Source organism: Lampetra fluviatilis, chromosome 26, assembly GCF_964198595.1.
Source record: "Lampetra fluviatilis chromosome 26, kcLamFluv1.1, whole genome shotgun sequence".
Taxonomy (NCBI): domain Eukaryota; kingdom Metazoa; phylum Chordata; class Hyperoartia; order Petromyzontiformes; family Petromyzontidae; genus Lampetra; species Lampetra fluviatilis.
Genome location: NC_136300.1, coordinates 4,439,396 through 4,451,867, shown reverse-complemented (window position 1 = coordinate 4,451,867; position 12,472 = coordinate 4,439,396). Strand labels below are relative to the sequence as shown.

General features: G+C 52.3%; 1 protein-coding gene across 1 annotated transcript in view; it reads left to right on the top strand.

Moving 5' to 3' along the window:
* Window positions 1-3,889: 3,889 nt before the first annotated feature.
* LOC144941978 (cerebellin-1-like) overlaps window positions 3,890-12,472 on the top strand; it is a 34,138-nt gene continuing 25,555 nt past the window's right edge. The window contains exon 1 of the mRNA XM_078868559.1: window positions 3,890-5,018. Coding sequence (XP_078724685.1) covers window positions 4,653-5,018 — 366 coding nt within the window. The 5' untranslated portion in view covers window positions 3,890-4,652. The remainder of the gene's footprint in view (window positions 5,019-12,472) is intronic.

The following is a 12,472-nucleotide window of genomic DNA, read 5'->3' as shown; positions in this document are numbered from 1 at the left end:
GACGACTGGTTTAGGGTGGAGGGAAGAAGTCTCAATTGGAACAAGACGCGAAGCAGATGCATCGTCCGAGGTCCGAGCTGGGATAGAGAGAAGTTCCGGCAGGTTCGGGGATGTTTTTTTTTATTGTTTTTTTTTATTAATTTTAATTTCATTTTTTACCTACTGTCTTTACCGAAAGAACTAAGAGTATGTTGGGAAAGACACAAGGAAAACGGGACAGAGAAAATAGGACGGCGAAATAAAGACGGAAGCTCGAGATAGGACAGGATGGTAAAGTCTGAGCTAAAGACCTGCCACTGGGCAGAGGACTTAGGAAAGAAGGGCGAGCTACAGTATCTGTGTGCGTGTTGTGTGTCGTGGGGAGCGGTGGTGCAGCGGTTAGCGCTACGCGGCGCTACGAACCGGGCCACCCGAGTTCGATTCCCGCTCACGGCCAACGCCTCTGACGATTATCTGAACCGATCCTGGGCCTCTGCTAGGTCAACTCAGCCTCAAATGAGTACCTGGTTGCGGTGTGTAAACATCATCGCCACTGGGGAGACAAAGGCGGTCGGGCGTGGTGCCGGCCACCTATCCCTTCGTGTGCCGTTCCGGCATCTTCATAGGTTCTACACTAACAGCACTTGCCCCTCCAGTATGTTAAGGCTATACGGGGATCTTTGTCGTTGTGGTGAAATGTTTCATATGAATAGCGAATCGCACAAGAAGCACATTGCCGAGATGGCTCAGTTGAAACATTTTCTGGAATAACATTCCAGGAAATGTTACTACACTTGAATGAATACGAATGACAATGACAGATGTAACAATCAGCTGATCGGACAAGCCAACGGTGAAACCCATCAATGGCGTATTAGCAGTAAATGATATAATGTCTTTAAGCGGAATTGTTATCAATGATATCCACAGTAATCTAACATCTGGGTTTAATCCCATGAATTTCCATATCGACTACAGGGCAATAAGTCTTAAAAAAAAAACGTAGTGTTATTTTACATTCCCTCGTTGTGCGAGAGCCACATTTAGACAACATAATTCTCAACTGCCTCGTCACTCCACTGCTGGATGAAGGCCTCCCCGCTCCGTGTCACGTCATGTGCGTTCCTTGACCAAACTTGACCACGCAGATTGGTGCAGAGAGGGTGGGGGGGGGTGCAGGAACGATTAAGAGATCATCTTATCTTATTTAATATTTACAGAGCGCCAAAGCGCTTTGTGTATAGTTTAACAGGCAGTAGGCTAACGCGACCAATAGCATCCATAATATCGGTGTTTTGGGTTAGATCACGTTAATATATAAATGTGTCGTTAAAACCCGCCACCACCCGACACAGCCAACTAGTAAGGGTCGTCCTCAGATGGTAAATGTTGTGGCTTGGCTCTCCAACACACCGGTTAGTGCTGTACTAGTACACTACACTATACACTACACTACACACTACACTATACACTACACTATACACTACACTATACACTACACTATACACTACACTATACACTAGTGCTGTACTACTGACGAATTGGCCACGTTCTGTTTACGTGACAACCCTTACTAGTTGGCTGTGTCGGGTGGTGGCGGGTTTTAACGACACATTTATATATTAGCGCGATCTAACTGAAAACAACTCTATTATGGATTGCGTCTAGTTGTTTAAAATCGGTCTATGGCAAAGGGTTAGTGACGGTGCTGTGGCCGAGAACCAGTCTCAGGTCACGGGGGCTCACAGCGGCAACCCGCACGCGTTATGAAGTCTACCAATTCACCGACACATATGATCCGATAAGATAAGCGCCATCTGCCATTAACCAAAAGCAATAAGGGCGATCACTCTGCAATGGCGAGACCACGTCACAGTTTCCACGGATGATAACAAACAAAATAACCCCACACACACCACCCCTTCGACATTTGCACGGTGACATACGCTGAAACCAGGCCAACGCTATAACCACCCTCAATGCTATGCATTGTAAATGCGCAGAAATCAACATCTTCCGGGTCGGAATGGAACTTTCTCTTGGTCACAACGGGCGATGCCTCGCAAAGGAAGATATTCAGTCGCGTTTGCGAATGTGATTTGTAATTATGATCCTTGCCTGTGGTTAGTTCAATGTTAACGTGGCAATTGTATTGAGGGACTACTGCTTTGTGGCGTTATCTTGGTGTGGTCTGTGACTGTTTTCTTTTTGCCACCTTGCCCAAACTTGATAAATCGGACTTATATAAGTAATTGCGTTAATTGTTTATTCATATTTAGTGACTTGCTTCCAATTTTTGTTGATGTTGCTGCATTATTTTGCTGTCGGAAACTTTTTCACGCGCCCGTAACTGGACATCTGTGAAAAATAACTTCCCTAGCTCAGCGCATTCCTCCACTACAAATAAAGATTATGAGATGCGACGCATAAACCCGAGCTGGTGGCCTTGACGATGACAACGCCATGAAGAGGGAGTACAAAGCTGAGAACGGCCGCAGCTATTTCACGGCACAAACTGGATGCGATGTCTGAGATTTGTCTCGAGATGCCTTTTGACACCGACGTTGGATCCGATTTAACAAATGCGACCATCTATAACGCGACGCACGTCTGTCAATGTGTGTGCGCGTGTGCTACTGGTACCAGCGGTGTCAAGATCGGCCTCTGTGGAGGAGGTTCGTGAAGGACGCTGCTACTGGGCAGTTGGAGGCAGTCGCCCTCCAACAACAACGGAGGGCGGAGGAGCGACGCTCAAAACAATGAGCGGAGCGCCGGGTGGCTAAAGCACAGCAAGTTGATACAGTGCATCAGTCAGTCATCTCGGTCATCTCAGACAGTCGACCCGTGGCACCTGCTGGGTCTGCCCCGTGACCTGCCAGCGGGTGTTCGACACTTCACGTGGCCTCAAGGTGCACATGGCCTGGCACAAGTGTCGTGGTGACGTCACCGCAACTAAGTGGCGAATGGCGGTTGTTGTGCGCTACGAACCCGGCGGCCCGAGTTCGAATCCCGCTCACGGCCAACGCCAGTGACGATTAACCCAACAGGTCCTGGGCCTCCCCTAGGTCGACTCAGCCTCAAATGAGTGCCTGGTGCGATGTGTTAACATCGCCACTCGGGGAACAAAGGCGTGGTGCTGGCCACCCACCCCCTCGTGCGCCGTGCCGGCCTTCGTAGGTGCTCGCTAACAGCACTTGCCCCGACAGTCTGTTGAGGCAACGAGGGGGATCTTTGCCTTGTGTGTGCACAGGACAAATACGTCAACACCTTGCCTGAACGTACATCACGTGGACAAATAAACTTGCCACCTGATTATTTTTTTGTTCTTTTTTCTCATTTGATGATGCGCACGTGATTGTGTTAAGGCGTGTGTTTGCAGCATTCATACATTACGTGGCATTTCGCATCGTGCAAAGTAAGGTTATGTAAAGACATAATGCTCAATTCCGCTAATGCGCTGTTATACCGGAACATTGAGAATATTTGCACGGCTCCATAAACCTGGGAACATATCCTGCTGAAAATATTGATGCAGATAATCATCAAATACCAATTTCAAGACGCTAGCAACGTCACACGAGTTAAAAACGCACGCACGCACAAGCCATCGTCTACTCCATCTGATAAGAGTCAGCGGCAACCATAACGCTAATTGGCCACTTAAAAGGCCGCAAATTTTGCACTTTCACGCGACCAACCAACCGCAAACCACGAACCCACCCAGCACAAACTTCCCAACACCTACCACGACGACGCAACTGTAAGAGGATGGGACAGCGAATGTGTCGGGGGAGGAGGTGTACGTGTGTGTGGAGGGGGGGGCGAAGGGCCGGGTTGGGAGGGGGGGTGAAACCACACAGCCTCCATGAACGTCTCTAAATAGGGCATTGTTCTCAACCGTCTCTCATAAATAATTCAGAGCGAGAGGGGCGAGAGGGGCGAGTGAGAGAGCGCAGCGAGAGAGTGAGGAGAGGGAGAGGCGAGAGAGAGAGGCGAGAGAGGCAAGAGAGCTCCACGCAGGGGGTGTTAACGTTGGAGTCGGTGTTGGTGCGCGAGAATGGACAAGCGCGCAGCACCGCGCACCCAGCGCTAGAACTCGGCCGCGCCGCGGGAGGGTGTGTGTGGTGGGGGGGTGGGTGGTCCGATTGAGCAGCCCCAAGACAGCGCGCCGCACGCACGACACGCCGCACCCTCCTCATCCTCCTCGCTCGCTCGCTCGGAGCGCGCGGCACGCGCGGCGAGCGCAGTGGGAGGCGACTCGGCTCAGACGCTCGGAGGCGGCGCGCACCGCTGAGACGACGCCGCGATCCACGCCGAGAAGGGAACGGCGCAGTTCGTGCGCTCGTCCGTTCCTCGTGCGTCTGGTTCTGTTGTCTTTCAAACTCATCCCCGCCACCCCCCCTCCCTCCGCCACCCCCACGCTTATACCCGCCGCGCGTGCACGCACGTGCGCGCGCGCGTGCGTGTCGCGTTCCTCGAGCCGCAACTCGTTATCGACGACAATAGCCGCCTTCTTGACAGTCCTCCGTTCGTTCGCTCACGTCGCCGCCGACACAGAGTGGGTCCGCCGTTAGTCCGGTGCCGCGTCCCATCACGATACGCGACATCCCTCGCCCCCCTGAGCGAGGCGAGGCGAGCGAGGCGAGGCGTAGCGGCAGTCGCGAGTCGTGAGCATGGCAGCGCACGGCTGCCACGATCGTTGCGCGATCCGCGCGGGGCTTCTGCTGCTGCTCGTCGGGTGCGCGTCCCTGCGGCCACGGACTCGGCCCCCGTGGGCTCTGCTCGCCGCCGCCGTCTTCAGCCTCGCCAGGGTCGCGCCCGTTCTCGGGCAGAACGAGACGGAGCCCATCGTGCTGGAGGGCAAGTGTCTGGTCGTGTGCGACTCAAGCCCCTCGGTGGAGCACGCCGGAGCGGCTGGAGCCTCGTTCGGGATCTCGGTTCGATCCGGCAACGCCAAGGTGGCCTTCTCGGTCATCCGGAGCACGAACCACGAGCCGTCGGAGATGAGCAACCGGACCATGGTCATTTACTTCGATCAGGTATTGATTGTTGAGTGTTTGGGGTGTGTCTGTGTGGGCGCGCGCCTGTGTGTCTGTGTGTGTGTGTGCGGTAGTGTAGCGGGTAGCGCGCTGCGCTATGAACCTGGCGACACCGGTTCATAGGTGCTCGCTAACAGCACTTGCCCCTACAATTTGTTAAGGCTATACGGGGGATCTTTTGTACGGTGGGTGAACGGTGGCGCAATGGTTAGCGCACCGCGCTACGAAACCCGCCACCCGAGTTCGATTTCCGCTCACGACCAACATCAGTGGCGAATAAATGAACCGGTCTTGGGCCTCCCCTCGGTCGACTCAGTCTCAAATGAGTGTCTGGTGCGATGTGTAAACATCGCCACGAGGGAGACAAAGGCGGCCGGGCGTGGTGTCGGCTACCCACCCGCTCGTGTGCCGTGCCGGCCTTCACAGGTGCTAAGCGCTAACAGCACTTGCCCCAACAGTCTGTCAAAGGCTATACGGGCGGGCGGGTGCTTTGTCTTTGGTGGGCGAGTGCGCGTGTGTGTCCGCTCGTTACTCGCTCGTTCGCTGCGTGTTCGCCAACTTCAAGGTGAGGCCTCGTAAGAGCAACGCAACTCGACACGGCCCCCACTCATCAGAGTTGGGACATTACATAATTCGCTGAGACAAGCGGAGCTTAATTTGACATTATACCCAACGACGCGTGCCTTGGATGTTACCGCAAACTCGAATAGCGCTGTGCTGGCACGGTGCGCTATGGGCAGTGTCTGCGCGCATATGCCAGGTGCGCAAAATAATAGGACCGCAACTCCTATTGGCGCGGTGGTGCGGAGTACGGTGCGAAAGAAGTCCAACACACGCACGCATACATGGACGTTACCGTGCGCACTTTGACGAGAATTTTCACTTCTCGTCGAGAAATGGATTCCTCACTCCCGGTGGATAATCGAACGGGGCAGGGGGTCCATGCGTCCTGTGAGCCAATACGCACGCTATAGAGATATAAATTATTGGTAGTGTTACATAAAGGGAGCCCACAGCTCACGTGTGCCAATGTGGGGCTTCTGTACGGCGAAGGTAACGCGAACAGCGAAGAACATGAAGGGGGTTGGCAGCGGTGGGGGAGGGGGGGTGGAGATTTATCACGGAATGAAATCTTGACTTAAGGCTTCCGTGACTGCAGGCATTCATGTCATTGGGTGTTTCGGTAAAGTCACGGAGATAGGTTCAAAGAAAATAACAAGAAGCTATCTGCGTGACTTTACCGAAAGCACCCAACAATATGCATCACGGAATTGTTTTGAGGGCTCGGTCAGGCGCAACGGTTTCGGGTGTCGTGACGCCCACTGTTGTACATTCGTATTTGCCGAATAACCGAGACTCGTCACAGCTCTCTGCCGTGTCAAGTTGCGGAGTTAGAGTCAAATCATTCCGTCTTCCTCTTCAGATCGCACTTGCCAAGACACAAAACAACTCTTTCCACACGACGACGACGATGACGACGATGATGATAACGACGCTGAATATTCTTATATTTCACGATTTCTTCATCAACTGCACGCACTCAACATTGCAGTTGGGGCTACTTTGGTGACGGCGGATTATTGGCATTCATCGCTTAATCCTGACCGCTTTACGAGCGGCCCGTGATAATTACATCGACTTTACGATGGCGTCAAAAAATATTAATGATGTCACTTACACCTTAAGTGCTGTTAAGAACGACCTGTAATCATGATTACAGAAACATGGCAACTTTGATGATAATGGAATGGTTTGTGTTATCACTTACTCATGAGCATTAGTTTCGAAGTGGCGATGATGATGATGATGCTTGTGGTGGTGGGGAGCGGTGGTGCAGCGGTTAGCGCGCTGCGCTACGAACCTGGCGACCCGAGTTCGACTCCCGCTCACGGCCAACACCGGTGACGATTATCTGAACCGGTCCCGAGCCTCCCCTAGGTCGACTCAGTCTCAAATGAGTACCTGGTGCGATGCGTAAAAGTCGCCACGAGGGAGACAAAGGCGGCCGGGCGTGGTACTAGCCACCCACCCTCTCGTGTGCCGTGCCGGCCTTCATAGGCGCTACTCGCTATCAACACTCGCCCCGACCGCCTGCTAAGGCTATACGGGGGATGATTTAGTCTTTGACGGTGCTCGTGATGGCAATGGTAATCATGCACACAGAAGGTATGTGATGCCATAGAGGCGTTCTCTCACAGCCTTTGTTCTCGATCCAAAACGCCGTTGTTCTCGACTCTGAAAATGCGAACCACCGTCTAAATGGCGTTCTCGATGTCCTCGGCTCGTGTTCGTGTGGGCCGAGTATTCTAAGCCCGTTGTGTGAACGTCCCAAAAAAAAGAATTAGCATCTGACCAGATCACGCAGAAATGCGCCCCGATCTCTTCAGATCTCGGAAGCGAAAATCGGTTTAATTCCTGGATAGTGCCTGGATTGGTGGGCACGTGTTGGGCACGTGTTGGGTGCATCGTCATCATCATCATCATCTGCGGGGTCTCACGCTGTTGGCAACAGAGGGCAGGGCAGGTAAACATCAATTTGTTGTACGGTACTTCTATGCTCCTCCACCTTCACCAACGCGCACTGAGCAGTGTTGTGAATTACGATCAATTATTCTGTCAGTGGAATGACCTAAAGGGATGTGCGTTGCTTTACGTCGTTTGTGCTCTTGAGTAATAGCAATACTTATAATCGTAACCCTGAGGATGATGATGATGATGACGATGCACCTTTGCATTATTGGCAGTCTCCCTGCGCTTGCACATTGCGTTCATCGGCGATTGACGCACGCGCGACACCTTCACGCGCCGGTTAACCGATCGTCCTTTCCGCCGTGGCGCGGCGATGAGATAACACACGGGGTAGTTGTGTTTTTTTTTTTGACAACTCCATTAGCGTCTGCTGCCTTTCTTTAGCCAAGCAAACTAGGCTAGTTGAGGGTCAAACCGACCCGCTCGCTCTGCCGCTAACAACCATTCTTCGAACACCGCGGCAAACTTCCGGCAGATGCGATGCACACCTTTCGTGTGCGGTGTCATTTCTGCTCGCGTTCTTCCCTCACACCCGCGCAGCTGGTGGGGAGGAACATTGCAACACCCGTATCGAAGAGACCATTGCACCGTAGAGAGTTGGCGTGTGCATTTGCGCGTGTATTACGCATGCCTTTAAATGTGACCTGTCGCTTCATCTTAGCGATGGCGAATGTGGCTAATAATTTATTTCGGCGAGCACAATCGACACTACGATCATCAACATCGCCACCACCATCCCTATTATCACCATCTTTATAATCATCACAATATCATCATCACCACCACATCACCACCACACCACCACCACCATCACCACCGCTATTCCCACTCTAGCGTCTAAATCATAAATGTGGGTCACAATAGCAACCATCGACAAAACTGCTGCCGATTCATTCAAACATCCTCTGCCCGGCCTAGATTAGAAGTCGTGTTGGGGTATCTGCTTCCCCTGTGGCTCATCACGCAGCACCACCCCCCTCCAAAGGGTTGACCGCAATGCTCCCTCCAATTGCTCGTGGGATGCCGAATTTCAATGCTCGCGCAGCCCGACCCACGACGTTGTCCAAACGCGACCGCAACCGGTGGCAGTAGCTACTATCGAGTGTCCAGGGCGGTGCAATTGCACCGCGACCCCGAGGTCGGGAGAATTCGATGCGCCGGATGACGAGGAGAAGCGGTGAGTGGACATTGGGGCCCATTCCATTTACCCCCAGGCAGGGCCGTGGGGGCGGGGGGGGTGTGGGGGCTCTGGGCAAATTCCACTTTGGGTCCCCACGATCCCTTCAAACTAAACGGGGAATATTACATCTGACACCGTGACGTCACAGCGCGCTCCCCGCCCCCCCCCCCCGCCGCCCCCCCCCAAAGCGCGAGGCCCGGTGCAGTCGCCCCGATTCGTTGTACCCAAAGGAACCGGGCTCTCTGACCCCCACGAGCCGTGCCGAGAGCAAAACAATTAACCCGTAAAAACAAAGTTTTTCACTATAAATCTTTTATATGCGTGGCGGCTAGAGTCATCTCGTCCTCTGGCTTGAGATGGCTGCCACCTATGGGTCAGATGATTGCCTGGCAGCATTAAGCAATTGGTAATTAAATATAAAAAAAATCCCTAAAAGTGTAAAATTTTTAAAAAAAAAATTTCACGAAAATAAATTGTCACGCACAACGAGCCTGTGTGCAAAATGTCAGCTCGATTGGATCACGGGAAGTGGGTTAAAAAACGACCGAAAGAGTTGCACGGTCGTAAGCGCGCAAGCAAGCAAGCAAGTGAACTTAATATAAAGGATTTAAAAAAATACCGGAGCTGGGAGCGAGAACGGCACACGTGTGATCGCCAGAGGCTGATGGCGCGATTTCTCGTTCTGTGGTGGCGTTCACCGCTATGTCAGAGTTGGTTCACGCGTGCTGTGCCCCGCCCACGAGTCTTGTATGACCCTCCCCCCCCTCCGCCCGTGTTAAACAAGGTAACGGCTACAGGGTTGGGTGACACTGACCCTAAATGCACTCACAGGCGATGGGACAATGAACAAAGATAAAGATCCCCCGTATAGCCTTAACAGACTGTAGGGGCAAGTGCTGTTAGCGAGCACCTATGAAGGCCGGCACGGCGCACGAGGGGGTGGGTGGCCAACACACAGCCCGGCTGCCTTTGTCTCTCTAGTGGCGATGTTTACACATCGCACCAGGTACTCATTTGAGGCTGAGTCGACCTAGGGGAGGCCCAGGACCGGTTCAGAAAATCGTCATCGGTGTTGGCCGTGAGCGGGAATCGAATCCGGGTCGCCAGGTTTGTAGTGCAGAGCGCTAACCGCTACACTACCGCTCCCCACAATGAACAACAACAACAACCGCCATTCGCCACTAAGTGGCGGTGACGTCACCACGACGCTTGTGCCAGGCCATGTGCACCTTGAGGCTGCCACGTGAAGTGTCGAATGCCCGCTGGCAGGAGGTCACGGGGCAGACCCAGGTGCCACGGGTCGACTGACCGAGATGACCGACTCCACAATGAACGCACACACACACACACGCGCGCACGTATCCGCTATACTCTCCATATCGCTGAAGTGCCGCAAAAAGCGTTAACGGCTTGTCATTGCGCCAAGTAAATTATCGAGATCTCATCCCGACCTTCTCTCCCGTCCTCCCTAATGAAAGCAATGTACTCGCCTTCACTGGAGCGATCCCTGCAAATTGTTATTGATTCGTAACCAGTCTATCCGACTTAATAGAAGAGAGATGTTACGGAAAGATGAAAGGTGGTGTGTGCGTAAGTGTCACGTCCGGGTATATTGTACAACGAGATATGTATGTGCGTGATGCAAGGCTATGGGCCCTTTGTCAATCCACTGCTGGATGAAGGCTTCGAGTCACTTATGGGCCAGTCAAACGCACATGTCTCGTAACTCAATAGCGCACTCGTTAATGCCGGCTCTTTCGAGGACAAATGCCTATTGGGGAGGCATGCAAAAGTACAGCAAATATAGGTATGTGCAGACTCAGCTTTAGCGGGGTATGGCATCTCGGTTGTCATCCGTTTCCCTCGACGTGATTGACCACGGCCTGTTTAGCTGGAGAAGGGGTTCCACTGACCGGCGATACCTGAGTTTGCTCTCCGTCAACCACAGCGCAGTGTGCAAATAATAGCATGCACGTGCATAGGCAGTGCCGGATTATCCTCGTAGCAAGAGTAGCTACACATGTAGTAGATACACATGTAGTAGCTACACATGTAGTAGCTACTACACGTGTAGTAGCTACGGGCCCCGCACTTTCAAGGGCCCCGCGCTAAATTCTTTCAAGCTATCAATTTCGGTTCAGTGATTCTGCACTTGCTCTATTACTATAGTACTATACTGCCTTCAACTTTTATGAACGGCTGGGTGTTTAAGGTTAGCGATTTGTCGCATTATCTGTCTGTATAGCAAATGAAAACATAAAATTACTTTACTATGCAAGTACATTTTTTACGTGTTTCAATATTTTTTTAAATATATTTAGGGCCCCTTTATAGCATACTAGCATAAGTACCCGGCGTTGCCCGGGTGAAAAATATATTTCTTAATAACCTTACATATATACACAGATGGGCTGCTACTCCTGCCCCCCCCCCAGCCACGATCTCCTCTGCCGCTGTGCAGTAATATGTACGGCCTATAGTGTGGTGGGGTGTCGAGGCCTAGTACCGTGCAGAGCCTCCGGCCTCGCCTAGATTGCCCACTCGGCTGAGGCTGGGTACCGGGGCCGTTACCCCCCCCCCCCCCCCGCGCTACAATAATGTTGTCTAATCGCTATAATTTTATAATCTACCGACCCTATAATAGTAATTGCACACATTGTGGTGGGGGGGGGGGAGTGAGTGAAGAGGACGTGAAACTTTGATGAATTTACCTCAGAGTCGCGTGTTAATGCGTGCGCATATTTTTAACGGGAATTAAAAATGGCGTCCACCCCGCAGCGAATGCGTCGCTACCCGTTGCCAGGGGCAACCGCCGTCCAATGAAACTGCGTATGGTTCGGCGACACACAGACAGACAGACGGATTTGCGATTTTATATATATAGATGCTACAGGCCCCGCACCAGCTTAATCCGGCACTGTGCACACAGCCCTGTTGTCAATCCACTGCTGGACAAACATAATAATATTAAGTCCAACTTGTAGCGGGCAAAGCCGTCGCTGATTCACGTGGAGAGCAGAATCATCAGAATCAGAATATAAATCCTAGAGGAATCCGATGAGCTATAAAGTTATTTTTCACAGATGTCCAGCAAGGGACGGGTAAGAACGTCACAACAACAAACAGTGCAAGAGACACGATAGGAGTGCAAAGTCCAAGCAAGGCCAACTAATCACCCAAACGCCTGCAAATCAAACTAAACCATCCTGCCAGACAAAGCCCACCGAGGTATTCACTTATTTCTCACAAGCGACCTGGCCACAAATGATAGCTCGGAGGCGCGAGGATGAATCATGGACACGCGGGGTAAGGCAGCCACGCGGAGACTCGGAGCCAAACGATTGCCCAAGTTCTGCGCTCCTCTATATATCGAGGTGTTATCTGCTAATGAATAAGGCAACACACTAATGCGAGGGGGGGGAAAACACTCTCTCTCCCATTCGGACGGAACAGGTGAAGTACGCATACTGTACAGGAACTGAACCGGTCCCTTGGGGCAGGCGGCGGCGCTCCCCTAGGTTGACTCAGCCTTAAAGTGAATGCGTAAAACATCTGACACCGAGGGGAAGACAAAAAGAGTGTGGCCGGGTCGGGCACCTTGCGTGGTGCTGGCAACATCACTCCAGGTGCTCGCTAACACCACTTGCCCAACAGTCTGTGTGTGTGTGTGTGTCTCTTCCTTCCGATATTGAGAAATCACTGGAGCTATGCACTTTGAAATCGAGCTTGCAAACTCACTTGTTAA